The sequence below is a fragment of the Pongo abelii genome, chromosome 11 (assembly GCF_028885655.2).
Source record: "Pongo abelii isolate AG06213 chromosome 11, NHGRI_mPonAbe1-v2.0_pri, whole genome shotgun sequence".
NCBI lineage: Eukaryota > Metazoa > Chordata > Mammalia > Primates > Hominidae > Pongo > Pongo abelii.
The window spans coordinates 142,388,200-142,415,437 of NC_071996.2; the positions used below are offsets into that span (position 1 = coordinate 142,388,200).

Genomic DNA, 27,238 nt, shown 5'->3' on the forward strand with positions numbered 1-27,238 from the left:
CTTTGTCAGATAATTCTAAAGAGTCCATCTCTGAAAATTTGTGGTTTCTTAAAATAATGGGTCATGTTCACTGTCACCTCAGTCTAAGAGAGAATAATTCAAAACGAAGGCACCAAGACTAGTTTGATGGAGAAGTGTCAGTGGAGCGCTGTGTTAGTGTAAGACTGCTACTGTGCTAATGCTATTTGCTTTGCAAATAAGGAAGTGCTGTTTGACTGGGAGATGCTGTTACCAACCCCCGGATCAATGTCATTGATTCATTAATCTGTTGGATTGATTCCGTCACACAAATATGGGCTGCTCTGTCATCTGCTCTCAGTTCACTAAATTCAAGTGGAGGTAACAACCCACTATGTCACTGGGAATGGAAACTAGACCTTTAACGATATCTTGGTATTTGTCTCTTGGCTCCATCAAGAACTTCATAGAGTTAAACTACAAAAGGATCTGCTGAAGAGCTCAGGTGGATTCACCTGTGCAGGCATTTTGACAAAAGGTAGCGACAATAGCATTCAAATGTATAAATTCATTGCTTTATTTAGCTCCTGAGAGTTTACTAAATTTTTTACACATCTGAGCAAGTACACAGTTTCTTATCCTAAGAAAGCCCAGGGGCTGTATAATTGCATCGTATTCTTTTCTTTTCTTTTCTTTCCCTCTTTCTTTCTTTCTTTCTTTCTCTTTCTTTCTTTCTTTCTTTCTCTCTTTCTTCCCTCCCTCCCTCCTTCCTTTCTTTCTTTCTCTCTCTCTCTTTCTTCCCTCCCTCCCTCCCTCCTCTCTTTTTCTTTCTTTCTTTCTTTCCTTCTTTTTTTTTCTCTCTCTCTCTCTCTCTTTCTCTCTTTCTTTCTTTTTGAACAGTCTTGCTCTATCATCCAGGCTGGAGTGCAGTGGCATGATCTTGGCTCACTGCAACCTCCGCCTCCTGGGTTCAAGCGATTCTCCTGCCTCAGCCTCCCGAGTAGCTGAGATTACAGGCATGCACCACCACACCCAGCTAATTTTTGTATTTTTAGTACAAATGGGCTTTCACTATGTTGGCCAGGCTGGTCTCGACCTCCCAATCTCAGGTGATCCACCTGCCTTGGCCTCCCAAAGAGTTGGGGGATTACAGGCGTGAGCCACCTTGCCTGGCCGCTATTCTTGAAGACTATCCCCAGGTGACCATCCCTGCAGTGTCATTCTACTGCAGCAAGATTAAAGCCAATCTAATAGCCATCAAATTCGCTGTGAAAACATATCACCTTCTCTTACTTGCTGCCCTAAGGAAAATGTGCAATAGAAGAATCTTTCAGAACACCAGGTCATTTTTTTAAAAAACACAAAGTCACATGAAACAAAGCACACTTTTTTACACATATGAAAGGAAGCATTCAGAGGATTTTCCATACTCAATAATGAATAAGTACCCCAAGAACTGTATTTACGTCCGTGAATCTTTACTGCGCGATATTTAACTGAAGTCCAAGGGAGCCTGGGTGGTCCTGCAAAGAATATTCACACAGAGATACATTGTATTACTTACGCTATTAATAAATTGGCTTTATTAGCCTTATCACTGACTTAATTTTTGAAAGAAAAACTCAAACTAAATCAATAACCTGAGTATTATTTCCCAAACTGATGACATTTTCATTTGGGTTTTAATTCAGCAAATTCCCCTCCTCAAAAGAGAGGAATGCTGTCACTTCCCCAGCTAACATGCAGGTGACATTGGAAACGCTGCTAAATGCCACTGTGCCTTAGTTTCTCCTATTTATGCAAGGGGTCACTGCCCAGGTAATGACTCTGAGGGGCTGGCAATACAGCATAAGAAGGTCACTCCAAATTCCGTTAAGCAAGGTTTTCTGCAAGCAGCCGTCAGTATCACAGACTCCAGTACTATAATCATTGTTAAAGTATTTTAAAATAGACAAGACATGCCATGAAGAAAGTGCATCCAGACGGTTGAACTGGGCTGCTGGTTATGACAGCTCCAGGGCGCCCCGGGGGTCGCAGGTGAAATCCTCCAGGCCCATCTCCCCAGGCAGAGGTGAACCTGCAACCCAGCTTGAGCTCCCCTTCCAGGGCGTCCCCGTGGCCTCTGGTCCTCAGGGCTGGGCTGAGCCCTGGGCTGCTCAGGACCAAAGCTGAGCTGTTTTTCTTTCAAACTAAACTATGAACTCTCTCTGCTGGAGAAAGAGACAGAAAGGACAGAGAAAGAGACACACCGACAGAGCCAGAGTGACACAGGGGCACGCAGACAGGGAGACGAAGGTGGCGAAGCAGGCTACCAGGCAGCTGCTCTCCTCAGTAAAAGCCCTCCGCATCTGGGAAGGGGGAGATGTCGCTGGATCTGGGTCCTTGGACCCACACAGGGTTGGTAAAAGGGTAGCAAAATCGCTACTGTCACTGCTCTGAGCAAAGAAACCAGGGAAAGACCAGTTCGGGAAAAACAGGCCCTTTCCATCTGACGTGAAGCCCCAGGAAGGGTTGCAGCCCAGCACGGGCAGGACGGCTGGGGACCTGGCTAATCTCTCTCTCGTTCCTTAAATTTTTATTTGAGAATTTTAAAGAAAGGGACCTGGAAAGCTATTTTGCTGGGCTAGAGGGGCCGTGGGCCTTCCCAGCGCGGAGGAAGGAGGGCGGTTAGGCCGGGTGGGGCTGGGTGCGGTGGCTCTGCAGAACCTTTAGTCATCGAACTGAAGCCGCAGGTCCGGTGCGCAGACACTGCGCAGGGCGCTGCTACCGAGTCACATGCATGCGAGGGCCCGCTCCTCGGCGTTCTGCCCTCCTGGACGGATTGTTGGTAAAACGTCCCCTAGAACGGCCGGAGCCAGGGCCCTCGGACAGGGGCGCGAAGGGCCCGCTCTTTGCCGTCCTCGGGTTTCCCAACGCGGTGGTCGTGGCCCGCGGGCCCCACCTCGCGGCCCGTCTGGCCGGCCGGAGGAGCAGCGGAGGCCGAGCACTCCCCGGCCTCGGGTTCAACTTCAATAAAAGGGCCCAGCCCGCCCTTGATCACGCGGCTTGCCTGACAGCCCGGCTCAGGCCCGGGCCTAATTGAGCCCGGGTCACCTGGGAATAGGTTCAAAGGCATCAAAGCCGTAAACCACCTCCAGGCCCAGAGCCAGAGCGGCCTGGCGAACAAAGAGCCCCCGAATCACTTCAAACGCGCTCGCGCTCGGCGTCCAGATGGCCCGGGGCCGGGGTCCGTGGTGTCGCTCACCGAGGCTGGGCCCCACACTCCAGCCACCCTGCGCCTCCTGCTCGGAGCTGCTCGCGGGCGGCCAGCGCAGCGGAAGCTGGGCCCGGGGCAGCCTCGTGCAGCTCCCGGAGCGCCCTCCGTCCTCTGCTGACCCGCGAAGCGAAGGCGGAGCGCAGAGGCTGGGGCCGGACAAGGCGGGCCGGCAGGCGCCCCAACCCGCGCCCAGCAACCCGGGTAGGGCCAGGCAGGCGGGCGCGGCGGGCACCGGGCGCTCCCGCAGAGGCTCGCTGTGGTGTTGTTTTAAAGCAGTTAGAAGGAAGGTTCGGGAAGGGCGTCGGGGCCGGGGATCCCCAGCAAGCCGGGATGAGAAATGGTCCCCGACACGCACGCTGGCCCGAAGGGTGGCATCTCCACGGATCTTGGCGGCATGTCCTTGGGCACGGGCGTCTCCAGGGGGCCCCGACTGTCCTTACACTGGCGGTCCAGGCACCGAGACCCCTGCCCGCGCAGCTCCCCAGACCCCAGGCCTAAGCTTGCGGGCCGCGGTGCAGACTAGCTGTGCGCCCGGGGACGACCAAGACCCACACAGGTCGAGGAGGCTCCTGGCTGCGTCCTCATCTTCGGGGAGCGCATCTGGGACTGGACTTGCCTCTCGAGCCCCTCACGCCCGGAGAGAGAAACCCCCAAAGCCCAGTGGGGGCCGATCTCTACGTTAAGGCGTAGACAAAGCCAGGCTTGGCCAGGCCTAGGGCTCAGGGCCGCCTGAAGAGTGCCCTGCTTTCGGGGTGGGGGGCGCGGGCGGCGGGCGAGGACCCGGCCCCCGGGATACCCTCCACGCCGGGGCCGAAGGGGGAGGCAAAACTGAAAGTGCCGCGCCGGGGGGCGGGGGCGGCCGGCGAAGGCCCCAGAACTTGTCCTGCCCCCGGCCACCGCGGCCAATCAGCGCGCCGCCCTAGCTCCTGACAACTATTTAGCAACCCAGCCCGGCTAGAGTTTCCAAAAAAGTTAGAATAACTTCCTCTCCCGGAGACCTCGGTTTTGCACAAGCCGGCCTTGAAATCAGAGCCTTTCCAGCAACTCCAAGAGCGTGTGCTCGGCGACCGCGGGCTTGGCCTGCGGCGCGCGCTCGGCGCCCCGGCGCCCCCAGCCCCACGCGCGCCGGGCGGGCGCCATGGAGGAGGGCTCCAGCTCGCCCGTGTCCCCCGTGGACAGCCTGGGCACCAGCGAGGAGGAGCTCGAGCGGCAGCCCAAGCGCTTCGGCCGGAAGCGGCGCTACAGCAAGAAGTCGAGCGAAGATGGCAGCCCGACCCCGGGCAAGCGCGGCAAGAAGGGCAGCCCCAGTGCGCAGTCCTTCGAGGAGCTGCAGAGCCAGCGCATCCTGGCCAACGTGCGCGAGCGCCAGCGCACCCAGTCGCTCAATGAGGCCTTCGCGGCGCTGCGCAAGATCATCCCCACGCTGCCCTCTGACAAGCTGAGCAAGATCCAGACGCTCAAGCTGGCCGCCAGGTACATAGACTTCCTCTACCAGGTCCTGCAGAGCGACGAGATGGACAATAAGATGACCAGCTGCAGCTACGTGGCCCACGAGCGCCTCAGCTACGCCTTCTCCGTGTGGCGCATGGAGGGCGCGTGGTCCATGTCCGCCTCCCACTAGCGCCGCACCACCCACCTCCGGACCGGCGCGCCAGGGTAGGTGCTGCGCGCGCGACGGGCGCCCTCCGCTGCGGGGGGGCGGGCGGCAGGGGCGCAGGGGCACTGGGGCCTGCGCGTGTCTCCTCGGGGAGGCCCCGCAGGCCGCGGCGGCGTGGATGCCGTGCGCTTTTCCTCTTAGCAAGGAAGGCGGGCGGGCGGGACGCTCACAGTCCCAGGGACACCCCTGAGTGCAGACTTCCACGCGAGGGTGTCAGTTGGGAACCGGCGGACCGGTGACTCTCCCGGCGGGGTCTGAAGATACTTAGACAAATGGTCGCATTTTTCATTCTCGGTGGTGTGTGGGTGTCCGTGGTTGGCGGTGGAAGGAGCGAGCATCAGAAAAACCTCCTGAGGCCGGCTGGGGACTGGGATATGAGGACCAGCTGCCCTTTGCGCCCGCCGCAGCGCAGGCGACCCGCGAAGCTGCCCGGGCCGGGTGGTGCCGGGCGAATGGCTTCGCTTTCTTCCTGGGCAAGGGTAGAGCGCGTTCGTCGGGCGGACACTCAGATCTCCCCAGCTGCTCGCATCTGGGGTCCCCGGCCGTCGGCGCCGTGGCCGGCCCAGTGGGCGTAGAGGTGCGGGCCTGCTGCTCCAGGGTTTGCCTGGGGAGGACAGGAGGAAACTGCCCTGCACTTCGGGGCCAGAGCAGCCACAGGGCCGGGTGTGCCCGAGAAGGGCCCTGGGCCGAGAGCGCAGAGCCTGGAGCGCTGAGGCAGGGGGGTCGGACGCAGCCGCGCGGAGCCCCAGGGCGCCCGCAGGCAGGTGGAGCTGACCTAGGAGCTGGGAGCCCTGAGTCCCAACCTTGACCCTGGAGTGCCCGGGAGGGGCCCCGCCCGTGCCGCGTCCTGGGTCCAGCCCCGCAGGGGTGGGCGAGGGGTCCAGGCTGGGAAACAGGTCTGGGGGACAGGGAGGCTGTGCGCGCCGGGCCCTGCGCGAGGAGAAGGCTCGGGGTCACAGCTGCCAGGAGCACTCGAAGTTCTGGTTTCCTCTGGAAGAGCGATTAGGGCGTCCTGCACCGGGTCCTTTTCACCAGACACCTTCCAAGTCCCTTTAGACAAGCTCGAGCCACGGAGGCGCCGTCCTTAGGCTCTGTGAGCAGGCGAGTCCCTCTCTCATCCGCCATCCAGGGCCATGGAGGGGCACAGGGTTCTTTTTGCTGGGGCCGCGTTAAAAATCCTTCCCCCTTAGTATGTTTTAGTTCCTCGCACATCTTGAGATGTTTTTATAAAAGTCTCTACTTCACACAGAAGGAATTTAGATTAATCAAGAGCACCCGGCCGCCTATTCTCCCAAACATATCTATTTCTTTTTTTTTTATGTGGTTCTATAATATCTGCGAATGTTGTTGCTGAGGCCACGAAAAGCTGATCTAGCACAGGTGGGTTTTATTTCATTTTTTTTAGCTTTTATTTCGGTGTCACTAAAAATTCTTTAGATGAAAGAGCCTCCTGAGATAATAATAATTGTATAGTTTTTTAAAAATAATTTTCAGCAGAAAATAACTTGTGGGAATCTTCTCCTGTCTTTGTCAAAGACAGATGGAAAGTGTCTCAATCACATATTTCTCTAGGAAAGTTTGGATTGGCTGAGTACTAAACGCTACAGTGGGGTAATACATTAATTCTGGTTTTTGCTGCCTAAATAATGAGCTTCCATTAGTTACTTCCATTTATGCTTTACCTCATTCTTGGTTTATAGCACATCTGAAATAAGAACAAACAGATGAGGAATGTCATCTTTTTAAAAACACACACATTGAGCCATGTTTAAAGAAAATGTCACTGTAATTATCGTTAAGACTGCCCTCCAGAAAATTACTGAAAACAAATACCAGTAGATATGATGCTGCTAGAATTTAGTAGGAACATTTAAAATTCATTTAAAAATAATCGCACTCCTCAAAACTTAGAGAATCAGCCATAGGTAACCATTAAAGATTATAGAAAAATAAAATGCAATACATGTAATAAATAAATAAAAACAGTGCTAAGAGCTTGTTTGGAAAAAAAGCCCTTAAAAATATAATAGATAATTACACAGTTAGTGGGAGAGCTGATGATCTATAAGGAGCCTATTTATTTTTATTTTTTCATACTGGACTTAACTGAGTAATTCAAATAAGCTAGTTTCATTAAACAGATACTCCAAAAGAAGAGAAAAGAAATATGGAAAATTTTTATCCATGAATGATTCTGGACACACCTTGTTTTTATTTATCAGGCACGTTAGGCAGACATCTCATCATTCTCTTTGTTTTTAACTCATTATTCCCTATAAGATCAATACAATTATAATTGGTTTGATTTCCTGAAAATGTTGCTAAACAGCATGTTTTTATTTATAGCATTTCTAAGAAGCATTAATTATATGCATCAGCAAAGAATCTCTAGACATTTCAGTACATTGTAAGTGATTTTAATGTTTGATGTGGGATGTTTTCACGTATGTGAAGAAAACTGTGTTGAGACTAACAGCAACAGCAGCACGAAGCCTAAATTGTCCTCTGAGAGGAAGAGAAATGCAGGAGATGGTGGAGTGCGGGTGCTGCTGCTATCTGTCCTGCCTTTCTTCTTTGGCCTGGTATTTAAAAGCACAATTAGACAATAAATCAGGTGTCTTTGTCCAGTCAGTTGGATTCATCTAATCGAAAAATCTCAAAAGGATTTTTTTAGTATTCTCATTAAATGCCTGAGCCTTCGGAGCAGGGTCCCGGCCACCTGGCTTGGAGGGTGGGGGAAGGTGACCATTACTTATCAGACATTTGTCCTGTTCCCTGCCATGTGGTTAAAGAAAACATCATCTCTAACTTCTGCAAAGTGTGCACAGATTTTCAATAGGTTACCTTACTCAACAAACTTTTTTTTTTTTCTGAGAACTTTTAGCTACTTTGAAGAATTGCATGACCCCTTCACCATCTAATATATGTTAGCCTTTTCCTCCCTCCTGAAAATTTACTTCTCAGAGGTGTTTTTTAACTGCTGTATTCAGGATGCTAGAAAATCAGTTCTTCGTGGAGAAGAACAGAAATGCAGAATCCCAATGGAGCTTTCGCTTGCCTAGAAGAAGTAGAATGAAAGGCTGAGCTCCCTGGAATATAAGCAATGTTTGGTTACAAAATACCCATCAATAAGATCTGATGTAGGGATTTGACCTGTTAATGTGGGTCTTTCCCCTTAAATATCAGCAGTCTTTTCGGCCTTGCATCAGGGAAGTCTTGCTACTCATCTTGCTGGAGAGGGACTTCCTCAGACTTCAGTGGCTGTTTGAGGCCATTTGAGATACAATACTTCACTGAGGTTTCCTGAAACTCATATTTTCAGACAGATCTTGAGCTGAACCATGTTCTTGTCATCCTTGCTTCACTCTGTTTTGGGTAGACGGCACAGATGCCAGATTCCTTTTGCCTGGCAAAAAAATTAAAAAAAAAACACCACACACATAAAGTAAACTCTTTCTGAGCAGAGCACTATAACTCATAACTTTAGTTTAAATCTGGGCTTTAAAAAAAAACAAATATTTTAATAAGCCAATTTTAAAGGCTGAACTTTTATGACGGTTTTTAAGCTTAGTATTTATATTAATCTATTCTCACTGGTGTCTTTAAAAACCGTGTGAATGCATGCTGGAATGTCTGTTTATGTTTGTGTCTTTTCCTGGGAAAGGATAAATGTGCTGCAAAAAGCAAACCAAATACAGAACTCTCCGCTAGCAGAGGGTTCAGAAATGAGGCAATAAAATTCAAAGAAGAGATGAATAAGTTACTGTAGCCAAGGACTGGAAAACCATAAAGGAGAAACAGACTCTAATAGATACAGACATGGATGCTTTCAAAAGTAAAGGCAAGATGAAACACTACAAATAGAAACTGATTAAAAAGATATTCCACATGGTCACCTGAGTCTACACGTGATAAAATTGCATAGCACTAAACACACACACACACACACGCACATGCACATGCACACACACACACAGGATTGTATGTAAAACTGGTGAAATCTGAATAAGGGATAGGGACGATATTGACGCCAGTTTCCTGATTATGATAATTGCAAGATGTCATCACTGGGAGAAAGGAGTGAAGATATGAGAATCTCTGTATAATATTTCTTGCAACCTCATGTGAATCTATAATTATCTCAGAATTAAAATAAAAAAGATATTCCACAAAAGTATTAAATCTATATATTTAGATAAGCAAATTATCTAAGAAATTACTACTAAGCTTTATCTCAGAGTAATAAACTAAAAATGTGACTTGAGCAAAACTCCACATTTTTTTTCTGACGCCATTTGAGGAATCTCAATATATTTCCAATATATAACTAATTAGAAGTGGTTCCCTGTAAGTCTTAAATAAAGAGTAGTATCCCAGAAATATGAAAGGTGAAATACCAATTATAATAGCAATACATTTATTCCTATACTAATAACGAAAATATTTTACAAAAAATTTTGGAAAATATCTACCTTAAACTGATATCCGTGTTATATTTGCTTTTTAAGATACTAATTTTATATTAACTTTCATTAAGCATACACACACAATTCTAAAGCCAATGATTTATAAAAATTATTCACCAAGAAGTATAGAGATTGAAGTTTTAGTATTTGGAGCCATAAGCATTGGGAGGGAGAGGATATAGCAGAGGAGGGAGGGAGAGAGAGAGAGAGAGAGAGAGAGAGAGAGAGGGAGAGAGGGAGACACGGAGAGAGAGAGAGAGAGAAACTCAAACCCTAAGCCCAGTTATAGTTATTTTTAATGAATAATTGTTTTAGAAACATATTTTCTGTTTTTGTTTGGTAGTAACCCTTTGAATGAGATTGAGTGATATTAAACTACGCCTTACCTGAATGCTGATTTGGAAATGAGGGTGGTAGCATTAGCAAGGTGAATTTTAAGCTCTTGTAAACTGAGGCACAGTGTGATTTCTCTTCAGCGATTATTAATGGTTGTCACTTCAAAAGGAGACTTGGATCTGAAATTGGAAAAGCCAACACATAACTTGATTCCAACATAAGGAAAATTTTTTAGTGTTTAGTTGAAAATAGAGTCATTTTGAACCCAAACGGTATCTGACATGCTTTAGATATCTGGGCTATTTCATCCACAACTGCGGTGTTTAGAATAATATGATGATCCTGTGATTATGAAGATGAGAGAGCGCGATTGTGCGAGCTGAGTGCAGTGTCTGCTTGTCTACTGGGGCTGTCCCTCACTGAGCAGTTTTCTATCCTAATATTGTTTTCCTCTGTTATTTGACCAGGGAAAGATTTAGATGACCCAGCTTCTGTCGAAGCCTCATGGAGAACTATAGGTTTACTTCTCAGACCCTAAGAGCAGTGACTTTAAACTTGGACACATCTCTCCTTTCTTTAGTTCAGAATTTCCCTTCACTGAAATGAAAGACATGGTTGAACTCAGAAGAGCTTTCGGTTATCACATTCGATTATCCTGGAAAATACTCCCGTCTTTTTAGTTCGCATTCTGCCTTAAAAAAATAGCCATCAGCATCTTCTGGGAGGAAATGGTAAATTTTGTTACGTGGTCTGGCATTAGAGTCCTATTTCTCACTGTCTAATTTGACGGACGGTTCACCTCTGTGTTTCTGGATATGCAGGTCTGGTGTGTGACTGATGGGAAAGATTTGGGCAAACCCCTTGATTTGTATTAACCGTTCGACCTTGACTAAACACCAGACCCCACCCTGTGGCTGAGGTCTGTGGTGTGGCCACAGGCAGAGTCTTTCCGGAGCACCAGGCAGAGCAGCTCCCCCCAGGAGGGGTTAGGGCAACTTTTTGGCCTTTTGCTGTGAGAGGGGAGGGTTAGAGATCCTTTTGCTGTCTTCTCCGTGGAGAAAAAAATGTTGAAACTTTCGTCGTTACTACTGTTTTTCTGTCGCTATCCAGACAAAATGCCACCCTAGCATTTCTGTTAAATCTCTGTAAGTAGATGCCCCTGCTGAAGGGTGGAGAGATTTTGGCCTGCTTCCGAGGCAGGGGCTCCATGAGGGACATCTTGGAGCATGAACAACTTCCTAAAGGAAAGCACAGGCCAGTCATGTACAATCTCGGGCTCTGCTGCCACGGCGGCTTTCTTTGTCTCTTCTACTTTGAATTAGCATATTCTGTATGTGAAAATGCAAGTAGGCAGCGTTTTCTTTTAATCACGAGATCTAGAAGTCCCGTTTCCTTTCCTTCATCTTTGCTCTTTGAGTGGTTGGTGTGGCCGGTGCGCAGAGGGCTCAGAGTGGCAAGCTGGCTGCCTGCGTGGACTCCCTGGACCTGCTACTTGTCCTTTACTTCCACAACTCAGACTTTTAGCTCGACGGAAGAGTGCACAGGCGCAGCGCGAGCTAGCCTGCAGGGTTGGCAAAACCTATACCGACTGGGTCCCTTCCGGAAAGTTTGTGTGAACTTTAAATCTCAGTCTCAGGGAGATTGTTTTGTCTCGATACATAACAGAATAAGGCAGTTATCATTTCTTTGGGAAATGCCTAAAATACTGCAAATTGGAAGGGAAGGGAAAGGAAGGGAGAAGGCATACTCCTCTTTCTCAAATCGGGCATCTACACGTCTCCGTTCACATCATTGACACTAATGGGCGAACAGCATCTTCATTGAGGATTAATTTTCCTGAAATCAAATAATCCCAAATTGCATACTACATATATACTGGTTTCTAACTAGTCAAAATCTTCAGCATATGCCCAGCCGCCTGGCTTTCCTCTCTTTCATGATAATCTGCATGTGTAGATGAGAAGCTGGGAGAGAAAGATCTGATCATTTTGCATTCTTTTTTCTGTCTGATGAACATTTCTTCTCCAGCAAGTCTTTCCTACTGCTTCCCCAAACCAGCATATACTCTTCTACATTCTTTAGTTGAAACAGCATCTTTTAAAAAAATGATTAACTGAAGTCCACTTGAGGTTTCACTTTATAAAAAAGTAATAGAGGAAGAATGAGAATCCCACCATCAGGTCCGGTGATAGCTCAGTCACACGTGGAAATACAGACTGTAAATACAGAATGGCCAAGGACCCTCTGAGTGAAGGGCATCTAGGGGCTCCCGAAGCCTTGTGCGGCCCATAGACGTGTGCTCAGCACCCCCGCCTCAGTGTGTGCTTGGTGACTCCCTCTCCTTCGTGGGCTCACGTTACTATTTTCTAAAAGTATTGTTTCACTGATACCAGAACAGAAGTGCCCCAAACAGATATCTGTACCCTAAGAATCTCAAGGTGCCCTGTTTTTGTTGATTTCTCTGGTGCAGAAGGACCTGTTTCAGCCATCCCCAAACTCCCTGGGGGCCGTGCGGTGGCTGTGGCAGAGGGGGTGCATCTAGGACTGGCATTTTATGGCCCCCGAGGTAGGGCTGGGAGAGAGCTTATCTTGAGGTCCCGTCTTATGTGACTGCGAAGGTGTTAATAGGCAGGGTCCAGGTGGCCCATGCGAGCTGGCAGCATTGGAAGGGTACAATTAATTGAAGGGCATTTTACTGGGTGTTAAATTATTGCTAATTCCAAAACTTTCTTTCAGACTATTTTTTTCTGAGAATAGAGATTTTCTTCTAATTAAACAACAGGCAAAAGATGAGCACGGTTACTCACCTCTCTGCTCATTTCAATGTTGTTGTATGTCATCTCCTTTCTTGTTTTACTACAGTTCACAAGTGAATAATATCATGTAATTTCAGTGTGGAACAATGTAATTTCCATGTGCGTCCCCAGCAACCCTGTGTACATTAATCTATCATTTATAATTTATAACATGGAAAAGTTTTTTTTTTTTTTATGAAGGACAAAATAAAAGAGAAGATTAGGATGTGACTAGGTCAAGTGACATATAAAGAATTTCACAAGGGATCAGGGATATGGAAGGGACTCAGGTCTCTTAAGAACAGGTCCCATTCTGTATTTATCTCCAGGATTGTGTTGGGGCCGTGTGCCTCTCTCTGCTGCTGGCCACGGGAGACCCAGCACCTCTTCCTCAGTGTCCCTCAGAGACCTAGAAGACAGCGGTTTTTCAGAAAAAGCACCCTTCCTGCCATTCTCAGAAAAACAACACTGTAAAAATCCAGCAGGACCCCTCCACACTGCTGCAATAGTGCCACAAGGGAGGCTGCCGCAGACACAGTCACTTGAAAAGGACCTCAGGTGCCTTCCCCTCCTGTTTGGTCCCAGGCATCAACACTGCCCAGCAAAGTGTGTCCAAGAAGCCCCAGAGGAGGCTCTGCCTCTTAGGGGCCTGTGACAATCGCAGGTGATTCAGATGCCAGAGAAAGCAGAGGCCCCCAGAGGAAGGTGGTCGCGGGCCATCTGCTGTGCCTGGGGTCAAGGACCACTGGAGGGAGCTTGGGTTGGCCTGAGACTGTTCAGGGGAGGGGCACCATGGGCATGGTGCCCCTGCATGAAGGGTGGGCCCTCCCATGAGAGAGGAGGGGGGAAACAAGAGGAAGGACGCTGCTGGCTGTTTGCAAGTAGCTGTCCCACCACCCTGGCACTTCCCTGGTCCCTGAGGCTGGACGGGCCTTGGAGCCTGTCTTTGCTGAGGCCCAAGTCACCTATCAGGTCGTGCTGATGAATGTCTGAGCATGAGCCCAGCACAGCTCAGCATTTGCCAAGGTTAAGGAAAGGAAGTGGTAACTCAGCATTGATTTCCTCCCCCTGGATTTAATAGCGATAGATCTAAACCTGCAGTCAGATACCACTTTAAAAGCCTCGGCTCATCTAAAGACAGCTTCCAAGAGATGATCATGCCAGGCCACCACTGAGGTTTGCAGAGGAAGCAGAACCAGCCCTGTCTTTGCTGAGAGAAGCCAAATGACCATCTTGTCTGTCTCGTAAAGCATCCTTCTGCTTGAATAGCAGAGCTCTTTGAACGGCAATAAAATATTACCTTGAGGCTGGGCGCAGTGGCTCATGCCTGTCATCCCAGCATTTTGGGAGGCCAAGGTGGGCGGATTACCCGAGGTCAGGAGTTCGAGACCAGCCTGGCCAACATAGTGAAACCCCATCTCTACTAAAAATACAAAAATTAGCCAGGTGTGGTGGCACACGGCTGTAATCCCAGCTACTCAAGAGGCTGAGGCAGGAGAATCGCTTGAACCCAGGAGGCAGAGGTTGCAGTGAGCCGAGATCACACCACTGCACTCCAGCCTGAGCGACAAAGCGAGATTTCGTCTCAAAACAAACAAACAAACAAACAACAAGCAAACAAACACCATTACATTGGGCAGATGACTGACTTTGTCCTCCCGGCTGGTTCCTCCAAAGCCAACTGGCCTGGGGGTTCTCTGTACCAGGCTCTTGGACAATCAGCTTGTGTTGTACTGTTTCCTGAAAGTTGCAAATATTTTTCAGTGTTAATTACATAACTTCACTTTTTCTAACCAGAAAGAGGAAAAGAGGAAGTGGGGAGGCAGAAAGTGAAGCTGCTGTGCATTTCTGCCTCCCTGGGCACATCCACTGGACTTTCTCCTACTTGGTTCATCACAATGTGAAACCATAATTAACTAATTCTGAGAACTTTTAAATGCTTGTGACTATACATGATCGGTGTGACTCTCTACAACAGATTTTGCAATTAATTCAAGTTGCTATTTCTGGAATAAATCATATGTGATTCTTCCCTTTAGTAAGCTTTTTTGAGGTGGTATTTTTCTAATTTGGGAAATTTTAATTAGGCAGAAACCAAAGGCTGTTGACTTTGCGAGAGGCAAGCTAGCTCCCCAAGTGACTCTCTTGGGCAGAACCCATTGTCTTGTGTCTAGGGGATCCACGGTTCAGAATAAGACTTGACTGAAGTGAAGTCCTGACTGAAGTTAAGCAGTGGAGAACACTTTTCTGCCCTCAGCCTTGCAGTTTCCCATGTGGTCCGAGGCAAGTCATGGCCTCTCTGGGCCTCAGTTTCCCCATCTGTAAAATAATGGACTAAGTTTCTTATAGCCCTCTGGCTACTAGAATTCTAAGAGCCAATATAACCCTGCAATTCCACTGCTAGGTATATACCCCAAAACATTGAAAACAGGTGTTCAAACAAAAATTTGTACATAAATGTTCATAGCAACATTACTCACAATAGTCAAAGGATGGAAACAGCAAAGTGTCCTTGAACTGAGGATCAGTAAAACGTAGCCCATCCATACAGTGGAATCTAATTCAGCCATAAAAACAAATGAGGTTGGGCACGGTGGCTCACGCCTGTAATCTCAGCACTTTGGGAGGCTGAGGTGGGTGGATCACCTGAGGTCAGGAGTTCGAGACCAGCCCAGCCAACATGGTGAAACCTCATCTCTACTAAAAATACAAAAATTAGCTGGGCATGGTGGCAGGCGCCTGTAAACCTAGCTACTTGGGAGGCTGAGTCAGGAGAATCGCTTGAACCCAGGAGGCAGAGGTCGAAGTGAGCCGAGATTGTGCCACTGTACTCCAGCCTGGGCAACAAGAGCGACACTCTGTCTCAAAAAAAAAAAAAAAAAAAAAGTGTAATATGTGCTACAGCATCGATGAATCTTGGAAACATCTTGCTAAGCTCAAGAAGCCAGATGACTACATATTGTGATATTTGGGATTTCATTTATACGAAATGTCCCAAATAAGCAAATCCATACAGGCAGAAAGGAGACTGGAGGCTTCTCGGGCTTCATGGGAGGGGGTATCGGGGGTGAGTGCTGAACAGGTGTGGAGTTTCTGTTTGGAATAATACAAAACGCTCTGGAACTAGATAGTGATGATGCCTTCACGACAAGGTGTACGCACTAAATTCCACTATGCTTTAAAAGCTCAAATGATAAATTTTATATTACATGAATCTTACTACCATCACCAAAAAAAAAAAAAAAAATTCCTACTTCCCAGACCATGTACATCTCTGGCAACTGAGGTGTTCAGTTGGGGGTGGAGGGGCTAAGGGGCTAAGGGGCTAAGTGTTCACCCATCCCTCACTTTTCAGAGATGTTATCCAGTTTATCCTCCTGCTTCAGCGCTTATCCAACTATTCTAATTTTGCCTATGAGCATTTTCCTTTTGACATCTAGTTCCTAATGTGTTTATTCACACACACACACACGCACGCACATGTGCGTCAAACAATTCTGAGGCACACTGTTTCTTTTGCCTGCCTTCTGCTTTTTGTGACATGTCGATTACACCTCTTGAAGCCTCTCCACAGTAGACTGAGTTCTCACCCTCTGGGGGCTGGAGGTGGAGAGGGATTGACTCTAAGCCTCCATGCCGCTTGCAGTCAGCCCCAAGATGAGAGCCAGGAGCATTTGCCATATCTGTAGTGGGGGAGTCTGGTACCTGACAGGAAGACACACAAGGGTGGCCCATGAGTACACACCCCTCGCCTCCATCAGAGGCTGTCCACAGCCCAGGGCTCGTCCACCCGCTCGGTGGACCACTTCAGGCTGGTGCTGGGCTCAGAGGCCCTCAAGGGGTTGGTGCCACCTCCAGAGTCATGGGATTCCTGCTCTTCGTGTGTGCAGGTGCTGCTCCCAGAAGACAGGGAGACACCTGGAGACATCGGGAGGGTGGCACTAAATCATTCAGCACCAGTTGTGTGTTTTCCTTCGGTTGTTCATGTTTCTTTTCTTCCTTCCTGATCTGCGTACCCTTTACATGCTCCTCAGCCATCTGTGTTTGAGACACTGTCAAAACCGCCCACCCAAGAGGGATGGGCCAGAGAGCTGCTCTGAGTGCTCCCTCAGCCATGACCCCATCCTGTTTCTTTTTAAGACATCATCACCTTTGTGGCATTATTCAGTCAGATTTTGAGACACTTATAGAAGCCCCAGAGATGGTGTTGGGCTCCAGGATTGTTTGAATTTTCAGAATCCAAACTGAGGGCTCAGGAGAACTTGGAGCAAATCCCAAAGGATCTCACCAAGGGTTGAGTTGCCAAAAGCAGACAAAAACTGTTCCGGGCCAGGCGCGGTGGCTCACGCCTATAATCCCAGCACTTTGGGAAGCCGAGATGGGTGGATCACCTGAGGTCAGGAGTTCGAAACCAGCCTGGCCAACATGGCGAAAACCTGGTTCTACTAAAAATACAAAAATTAGCTGGGCGAGGTGGTGGGCACCTGTAATCCCAGCTACTTGGGAGGCTGAGGCAGGAGAATCGCTTGAACCTGGGAGGTGGAGGTTGCAGTGAGCCAAGATCGCGCCACTGCACTCCAGCCTGGGCGACAGAGCAAGACTCCACCTCAAAACAAACAAACAAACAAAGAACTGTTCTGTGTGATGCTGCTGTTCCCCCATTCCCAGTCCCATTGCTGAGCAAAGAGGAAGGCACCAGGGAGGAGGTGCAAAGGGAAAGAGATTCCCAAAAGCCGCCGAGAGAGAGGACTCCAGATGGAGATGGGAGGACTGGCCGCCGGGGCCCTGGCCGCTTCCTTAGTTAAGTTGTGCAGTTGGCTTGACAGGAACATGGGTCACCCTCAAGCCAGACACATCTTGGTCTCATGGCCCCCATCAGTCACCGCCGCAGGGGTTCTTCCCGCAGCTGCCGAGGCGCAGAGCCCAGCTGCTTTGATTCATTAGCACATTATTCACATTCGTAGCACAGCACACTTGCTTTTCCTGGGGGACGCTCTGCTCTCCTTTCTGGCCACTTCTGCTTCATGGTAACTAAATTGGAGGCTCTACCATGTCCAGCTTGTGCTCTGTATGCCTGGGGGGACACTGGACCCAGCGCCCAGTGAGTGTAGGGTAACTAGAAAGGGCACCTCCATCACTGATTTTCCAACTGACTTTCAGAGACACCATCTGGATGCTCTGAGCCAAGTCGGCACCCTTAGGCTCCCGGGGGTGTAGTGTTCCTCCCTGTCTCCTCCACTCCTCCTGCCTATCTCTATCTCACTATCCCTGAAGGTGAGACCGTGGTGTCAGAGAATGCACTGAGTCAGCATCCCTTTTAGCACACCTGCCACCACCTGACTAACAGCAAAGCCAGGCTTCCTGGTGAATCCCATTACAGCCGTCCTGCTTAATCTATGGTTTCGCTTTTCGAAGTTTCAATTACACACAGCCAACCACAGTCCAAAGTTATTAAATGGAAAATTCCAGAAGAAAAATTAATAAGTTTTAAATTGCACACCATTCTGAGTATCTTGATGAAATCTTGAGCTGTCCTGCTCCATCCCACCGGTCTCTGGGTCATCAGATAGAAAACACATACAGTATATATAGGGTTCGGTACCATGCTTGGGATCGAGCATCCACTGGAGGTCTTGGTGTGTATCCCTGGGGATAAGGGGGCCTACTATAATTTCATCCCACTGAGGTGCCATGGCCCAGGCCAACAGGGACAGTCACTCACAGCTGTGGACGGAGCACCATAGCCACACGTGGATGGAACACAGTGGGACATCAGGCCAGTGTCTTACAGGGGGCAGCGGTGACCATCCAGTGAGCTGAAGTGGTGTTTACTAATGCAGGCCCTTCCTACCATCTGCTTCCAAAAGCTGACCATTCCAAGTCCAGCAATCATAAATAAAATAGCAAAATAATAACTCACTAAATTAAAATTCTAAACTTTTATATACCAAAAAACTATGACAATCAAAAATTTTTTAAAAACCAGGAAGAAAATATTTACAATCTATTTTGCAATGGGTTAATGTTCTTACTAGAAAAAGGGCCTTTAAAAAATTTAAAAAGACAATTACCCAGTAGGAAATATGGGCAAAAAATATGAATTCATAAAAGGAGAAATTCAGTTGGCCCATAAACACATGAAGTGTTGAACTTCAACAATAATCTAAGGAATTAGAAATAAAACAGAAGGATACTATTTTTATTAAATTGGAAAAAATACATAATTATAAACCCCAGTATTGAGGAAGGTGGGGGAACCAGGCCATCCTGTTTTCCAGAGGGAAGAAAAACTGCACAACCTTTCTAAAGGAATTTTGATGGTAGGTGAGAAAAGATCTAGGACTGGAAATACCCTTTGCACGAACAATTCCACTTCTAGGAATTATCTTAAGTGAATAATGGCAGAGCTGCCGAGCAACAAAGAAATTCATATCAGCTTCATTAATATTGGTGACAAAATTAAAATGTCCTGGGAAATAAATAGGTGGGATAAACTCTGCTTGGTCCATATGCTGGAACACTATGCAGTCAGCAAATGTGTGTTGTAAGTGGATGTTTAATAAAGTGACGGCCATGACTGTAGGATGGAGCAGTTCATACGATCTCAGGTTGGAAAATCAAAGTGTGTGTGTGCATGCATGGGTGTGTTTGTCTGGAGAGAGAGTGGCAAGAACGAATGTCTCTGGACCAAAAGTTGATGAAAGAGCTTCCTTTCCTTCATATGTTTTTTTTTTTTTAATTTCTAGATTTTCTACAGATGCCCTGTATTACTTCTGCAATTTGAGAACCCAAATCCAGAGGTGCCCAGTGCTTTGTAAAGATAGTGTGGCAGGCACATGCTGACTGACCCTCCCTCCAGAGAAGGGCAACTACTCCCAGTCCCATCATAAGGTGGTGCAGTGAAAATACAGCTGCCACCCACATAGGAATGCCCTCACCGCAACCCCCACTCGGTGTTATGACTTAGGTATTCGCTGAAGTAATATGAAAGAGTGGCCTTCAAAATATATTTTTGTATCTTCTGCAATCTACATTAAAGACTCCCGTCCATCATTTTCAGAAGAGGTCTTTCATGTTAGGATAATTCAGAAGGATGCACCCGGAATGTACCAGCGCGGCTCCCCGATGGAGCTGGCGACGTCCTTTGGTAGTGAGGGCTGTGCGGTTTCAGCTCTCCCGGCTGGCCTTTACCTGCTGGGCAGTTCCCAAATGGTGCTTCATGATGGGACCGGCGCTCATCCCCACACTGTTAGTGTTAGCATCCTCATTTCTTCTGCCTTTTTTTCACTCCTCTCTACGTAGTTGGGGATATCTGTTGTTAACCATAAACCACTTCAGCTTTGGGGAAGGAAGTGGGAAAAAACCACAATGAACTCCTTAGCCGTTCCCCGAACCCAAATTGAGAAGAGGTGCTTTGACCCCGACTCACTCAGTGGAGCTAGAAAAAGCCCTTTCTTAGCTACTAGAGACGTTTTATTCACTTTTTACCAGGATCAAAAATGAAAACCACACGTCCCCCTGGCCTTGTATGATGAATGACAAATGCGTGGGACTGAGGAGAGGTCGGCCATAGAGTAGGTCTACCTCCTGTCCCCGGGGCATCCCTGCATGCCAGCTTCTCGAGAACCTACAGGGAGGAAGCACCAGGCTGCACCTCCCCGGAGGCTGGAGACCAACCAGGCACAGAATCTTTCGTTTCCTTTCAGATTCTTCGCCATAATCTAATTTTTGTTAAGCCTGTCTTCCTTTACACCCTGGGCTACATTTGACGCATATTTCTGGCAAATGCTGGGACCACCCTTGCCAGATGACCAAATCCTTTTCGGAGAGATGACTGAAATATTTGTAAGTTTCCATCAGCATGAGGGGAAGGGGCTGGAGGTGAGGGAGGACCTCTCGGGCTGTGCTATGGTGTCCTCTCTTCTCCACATTACACCCCAAGCACACGACTGTGAGCGGCGATTGGGGCCTGATCCTCAGTTTGAAGACACAGATGCTCACTGCTGTAGAGACATAAAGAAACCAAGAGGTTAACGGCCAGGGTTAGTCTCCTCCGCGGGCCTCCTGCATGAATCAGAGCCGACTGGGAGCAGGAGTGACTCAGAGCCATGGCTTTTTGTCCTCTGGTTGTGCAAATAAACAGAGCAGGAAGGTTTGAATGGGCCAGGCCTGGAGCAGAGAGCAGGGTTGGAGGCGGCTCCCAGTTCCAAGGCGCGCCCCACCCGGCCCCCAGGCCAGGTCAGCCTGGGGAGGGGAGAAATAAGGGCACCAGGCAGCCCACCCGGCCCGGCCAAGACCAGCAGGACACGGGCCCAGAGACTGGTACCCCCTGAGGTGCGGGGGAAGAGGAGGTGGGAGGGTGCGGGGCCATGGCTTGCTCTGTGGGGACACTGCCCTGGGGTCCACCCTGCCCTGGGGTCCACTTGGTATAGGCACCCACCAGGCCTGCACCCTGCCCCTGGGAAACACCCGTGGGGCTATCCCCTTCTCTGAGCATCTGTGAGGGGTTTTCCTCTCGTTAGGGCCCCCTAGAAGGTCCAGAGTGCAGGGTGTGTGGCCAGGCCAGGCCTGGAGATCCACCAGGAGCAGAGAGCTCCTGCAGGCCTGCAAGGAGGACCAGGAGTATGCATCTACTGCGAGGCTTGGTGGGCCTGGCCACCCGAGGGGCCTCTTCTCTCCCCCTGCAAACTGATGTAAAGGGTTTGAGAAACGATGGCAAAGCCACACTAGGTCACTCCACTCATTGAGAGTCCACCCAGCAAGCGTGCAAGCACTGGGCAAGCAAAATTATTTTCATCCTCAGAATGGCCCAGTGAGCTGGGTGCTTTCACCCCCATTTCACAGCGGGAGAAACTGAGGGACCCATGTAACTCAGCTGAGAGCATAGACAGAGCAGTGGGCCGAGCTAGGAAGCAAACCCAGCCAGTCCGATTATCTAAAAAATGAGCTTTTTCCCTCCATGCCAAGTATGGCCCTATCCTACTGAGTCGGGTCATTACATCAGGGCTCTCTGCTTTAAACGACAGTGCACAGGGACCTCCCCATGCAGCAAGGAGTACTGCGGAGAGTGAGGGGGGCCTGGATCCAGCCGGGCACCTGTCAGCGTTCCTACACCCCTGCAGTCTGCTCTCAGGTGCTCCTGTGTTGGGAGCAAGGCTTGAGGCGCTCGTGTCAGGATTCCCCGTGGGAGATCGGGTAGCTTCAGCCTGGGCACAGGAGCCTCTGGGTCCAGAAGTGAGCAGATCAAACCCCTGCCCTACACACGCCACCCACCTGGCACCTCCTGGCTTTGGGTGGCCACATGCCTGCAGGTTGAGTCTTTGAATTTGCAGGGCGAGGGCCAGCTGTGCCATCTGCTCTTTTGGAGCTTTTTTTTTTTTTTTTTTTTGCTGTGGCATTAGATAGGCATCCCCTAACCCAGAGAACCCTCACTACCACCGCTCAGAGGTCCCTTTTTATATGTGGCACCAGAGAATACACCAATTTAGATGCTCTCTGTAGGTAGGCAGCAACCCCCATGGTCTGTGCGATGTCTCCTTGTGTGGCGGAAATGCCATTCACCGTGATGAACCCTTTCCAGTCACTCCACCGTGCAGTGCCCGGCCGGGGCCAGATCGGCCCTTCTTCCTGGCCCCATCTCCCGGGATCTGCTGCCCCCTCTTCAGGCCCTTCTTTGCGTGGTTAGCCTGGGGTACCTTTCCCAGTCACTGATCTGACTCCGTCGCTTAACCTGTTAATGGAATAGCATGAACGATGCACCCCACACTGCATCTGGTGTTACCGGGACCCACTGAATGTAGGTTCCTTTACCCCCGTTTCACCTGCTGCCAGCGGGATGGCCAGGCCTACCAGGCACCGCCCAGGTTCCCCATGGCACCGGCCCTGCCTGCTCTTCTGTGAGCTGCCTCTGAGCCCTGGGCACCCTCCATGGTGAGCTCCCCAGGCCAGGAGCATGTCTGTCCTTTTCACCCTGTACCCAGCACTTGGAGCAGTTGCCAGTAAGAACAGGGATGAGGAGATGAGCAAACCCACATGCTTGTCCTTAAAGCATGGCACCTTCGGCCAGGCACAGTGGCTTACACCTGTAATCCCAGCACTTTGGGAGGCCGAAGCAGGCAGATCACGAGGTCAGGAATTCGAGACCAGCCTGGCTAACATGGTGAAACCCTGTCTCTACCAAAAATAGAAAAATTAGCTGGGCATGGTGGTGTGTGTCTGTAATCCCAGCTACTTGGGAGGCTGAGGCAGGAGAATTGCTTGAACCCAGGAGGCGGAGGTTGCAGTGAGCTGAGATCGTGCCACTCTACTCCAGCCTGGGTGACAAAGCAAGACTCCACCACGGAAAAAAAAAAAAAAAAAAAAAAAAAAAAAAAAAAAAAAAAAGCATGGCACCTTCATGTTCCATGCCTTTATGCTGCTCTTCTTTGGCTAGAATCTCCCCTATGCCCGACAGGACTGCCTCCAGTGTCCCCTCCTTGGGGAGCCTCTAACCACCCCTCCTGGTGGCATTTGTGGTGACTCCTGAGGCCTCGAACTCCCCTAGTGGCCTGGTAGCTGCGATGGTTTGTCTGCCTGTCACCCCGGGAGCACCTTCAGAACTGTGTCCTCATCATGTATCCGGATGCCTGGCTCAGCCCATACCCTGCACAAGTGGGGGTCATGGAGGGAGCCTCTGTTTCCCCACCGAGTACACAAAGAAACTACACTGTGTCTGATGCAAACGCATGTTTTCTGTGCATCTGTGATTTACAGTTCCCCGGCTGCCTTCCAAGCAGAATGCACCTGGAAGCCTGGGGGTCTTGTGTTTGCCCCCAACAGAGGAGCCAGCCTCTTGTTTCGAGGGCCTTTTCCTTCCTAGAAGCCAACAGCTGGAGGGAAGGAGACTGGCTGTAACATTGGAGGGGCCACAACCCCCGAATTTCTTCTGCAGAAGAAAAGGGGTAGAGGTGGAGAAAGAGGGAGAGGGAGGCAGGGAGGGAGGGGGAAGGCACTGTACAGCCTAGCCTGGAGACATCTCGGGGGAAAGTGATTCATCTGATCTGGGATGGAAGATTATTCTGGGGAGTAAAATGCCCTGCCTCCAACACACACACACACACACACACACACACACACACACACACACACTCCTCAGTAAAATACCCAGTTCTCACCAGGCTTTATGCAGTGGCTCTGGGGGCAGGGGCACAATAAAGAGAAGTCCCAGCCAGCTCCCGGGGCGGTGTGGGCTGAGGAAGAGGCTGGCAGGAGAGAGTTGTGGCTGGGAACCCTTCGATAAACAGGAAAGAATATTTTCCCTTTGGCACAGGCCTGGCACGGAGGAGCTGTCAGCAAGCAGGCATCCGAAGATTGAGATCACAGAGGGGTGGCCGAGGCCGGGGCACAGGCTGGATGCAAGGCAGATGCTGCATGGAACCCTTAGGTATTGAGTGCCCCGAAACTAGAAACTGAAAAGGCAGTCACATCCTCATCAGAAAGAAATCGATGGTGAGTTAGGAGGCCAGGAGGGAAGCAGCCGTTCCCGGAGCTGAGGGGCATCCCTCGAAGGCGGGAGGGAGAGAACTGGGAGGCAAAGGCTGGGGATGGCCGGGTGGCCCTGGGACCAGCAGAAGGAGCAGGTGGGCTGAAGAAGGTGTTGGGGCAGAGACTGTGGTCAGCAGAAGGCATGAGAGGGGCCACCCTCCTGCATGGAGTGAGGCTCAGGAAACGTGGAATGAAAGAAAGATAGAAAAAATGAATGCAGTATAATGGAAGTTCCAAGGAACACTGCGGTTAGGAAGGTGGCTGGCATTCCGGAACTACCTCCCTGACCAGTGCAGTGACCCACAAAGACGGCATCCCTCACACATCAGCCCCGTGCCCTGGGTTCCCTCTGAGTGCACCTGCCCAGGAGGTCGGGCTTTCTGCACGTGGCTCCCAGGGGCTCTGCTGAGAAGCCCTTAGACATCGTCTAGTACAGCCCCTGGGCCCTCTCTGGGGTGCAGACGAGCTGGTGAGCTCCAGGCCTCAAACCTGACTGCCCAACTGCTGGGAGCCCCCCACCCCCCAAACTGCTCTGGTAAGCGTTGGGCTTCTGTCCAGATGACACAGCTAAGCAGGGTTTGGAAGAACAAAAAACAAAACCCAAGCCTGCCCACTTCAGACAGGGGCAGGATGGAGAGTCTCAGTGGGGGACGGGGGACTGGCTAAGTCAGGCAGACTCAGGGGGCATGGCCAGACGGATCCCAGTCTCCTCCCATTCCACGTCCCTACATCATTCTATGGGACCACAGGAAACCAAACTGGCCCTTCTTGAGACAGAGATGGAAGATGCTGTTTCCCACGGTGGACACCAAGCAGCCCTGGCTGTGACTGTGTCTGTGGGACAAGCTGTGTTCCGAGGTTGGTGACTCTCCGTGATCACCAGCCACCACCATGAGCAGTATCCTCTGTTGCCCACACACTTGGGCATCGCTGGCCGGGCTCAGTGTGGTGCCAGCGTGGGCTGATCCACAGGCATGGTAGGGCCGGGACACAAGCCCACTGCTCAGCAAGGCTGGAGGGAGCGCTGCGTGCCAGCCGGTGCAGGGGCTTGTGTCCATTTGATTCTCAAGATGGTCCAGTGATGGAGGTGGCATCCACCTGCATTCTCTCGCATTTTCTAGAGAAAGGAAGTTCATCTCAGAGGGGTCAGTTGGCATCGGTGTCTGGGTTGTGAGAGACAGTGTCATCCGCACCAGCATCAGGCAGCAGATGGCATGGGTAGGCGTGCGGGCAGCAAATGCTTGGCAGTTTAAGTGGTTTCCTTGCAAAGGACAAGGCTGGGGAGCACGCCACTGAGAGAAAGGCATCGACTCCTGCAAAGCCTGCTTCTGAAGCGAGCAACGTGGACTTGTTTGCACCGAATGGGAAATAGGTCCAAGTGCGGTGAGGAGTACTTTAAAGAAGGGATTTCACAAGCGGTGCTGGCACAGGCCACTGCAGCTTGTTTACTGCCACGGAGATGGAATTTCATACTTTCAAAAGGAACAATCTGGGATCTCTCAATAAAACTTCCAGGGCACAGGCAAGGAAAACAAAAATAGACAAATGGGACTACGTCGAACTTAAAAACTCCTGTGTATCAAAAAACACAACAATGAAAAGACAACCTGTGGAATGGGAGAAAATATCAGCAAATTATCCATCTGATAGGAGAGTACTATCCAGAAGAGATGCAGGACTCCTACGATTCAACAATAAAAATTAGATAGCCTGCATAAAAGTAGGCAAAGGCCTTAAATAGACATTTCTACAAAGATGATATACAAATAGCCAACAAGCACATGAAAAGATGCTTGACACAACCACCCATCAGAGAAATGCAGATCCAACCAGAAAGAGGCACCAGCTCACACCTATGAGGTTGCCTACTCATGCCTGCAGTCCCAGCATTCTGGGAGGCTGAGGCGGGAGGATCACTTGAGGCCAAGAGTTTGAGGCCAGCTGGGCAACATAGTGAGATGCCATCTCTACAAAAATGAAAATAAAAAAGTAGCAGGGTGTGGTGGCCTGTGCCTATAATCCTAGCTACTTGAGAGGCTGAGGCAGGAGGATCACTAGAGTCCAGGAGTTTGAGGTTACAGTGAGCTATGCACACCACTGCACTCCAGCCTGGGCAACAGAATGAGACCCTGTCTCAAAACAAACAAACACAGAAAATAAATGTTGGTGAAGATGTGGAGAAATTGGAACCATTGGGCACTGCTGGTGGGAATGTAAACCAGTGCTATAGAATACGGTATGGAGGGTCCTCAAAAAATAAAATGCAGAACAAACAAAACGTGGTGTGTACACAGACACACCATACACCCCCCACACACACACCACACACAAACCACACACCCCACACACATCACACACCCACACCACATACCCCACACACACATCCCACACACACCACACACGCACCACACACGCACCCCACACCTCACACACACACCACATACCACACACAAACGACATACCCCACACACACCACACACCCCACACACACACCACACACCCCACACACCCCACACACCCCACACACACACCCCACACCCCACACACACACCACACACACACCCTACACCCCACACACCACACACAAACCACACACCCCACACACCACATCCCACACACCACACACCCCACACACACCACACCCCACGCACACCACACCCCCACACACCACACACACACCTTACCCCACACACACACCACACACACACCACATCCCCCCCAACACACACCAGACACCCCACACACCACACACACACCACACCCCACAGATACCCCCCACACCCCACACACACCACATGCCCCCACACACCACACACACACCACACCCCACACACACACCACACCCCACACACAAACACACCCCACACACACACCATCACCTCCCCCAACACACACACACACAGGATGGAACGTCATTCTGCCTTTAAAAAGGAAGGTTGTCTCGAAAGGGACCATAGCATGGATGAACCCTGAGGACACAGTGCTGAGTGAAATAAGCTGGTCACAGACAAACACTATATGACTCCACTTACACGAGGAACCTCGTGCAGTCAGATTCATAGAGACAGAAAGCAGAACGGTGGGTGCCAGGGGCCGAGGGGAGGAGTGGGGAGTGCGTGTTTAGTGGGGACAGAGTCTCAGTCTGAGAGGAGAAAAAGAGTTCTGAAGATGATGGTGGTTAAGGTCGCACAGCAGCGTGAATGTCCTTAATGCCACAGAACTCTGCTCTTCAAAACATTAAGACGGT

General features: G+C 49.9%; 2 protein-coding genes across 5 annotated transcripts in view; one reads left to right on the plus strand and one right to left on the minus strand.

The window, feature by feature from the left end:
* Positions 1-774: 774 nt before the first annotated feature.
* On the minus strand, positions 775-4,354 carry LOC103889785 (uncharacterized). Its single transcript, XM_024243943.2, is given in 4 exon segments — positions 775-3,086; positions 3,088-3,575; positions 3,577-3,708; positions 4,283-4,354. Coding segments are annotated over 4 exon segments (981 nt in total). The 3' UTR covers positions 775-2,797.
* Positions 2,415-27,238, plus strand: part of TWIST2 (twist family bHLH transcription factor 2) — a 63,018-nt gene continuing 38,194 nt past the window's right edge. For all 4 annotated transcript variants that reach the window (XR_008523149.2, XR_002914122.3, XM_024243472.3 and 1 more), the window contains exon 1: positions 2,415-4,870. Coding sequence is in view for 2 of the 4 variants with exons in the window: in XM_024243472.3 (XP_024099240.1) it covers positions 4,353-4,835 (483 nt within the window). In the remaining 2 variants the exon portion in view is untranslated. The remainder of the gene's footprint in view (positions 4,871-27,238) is intronic.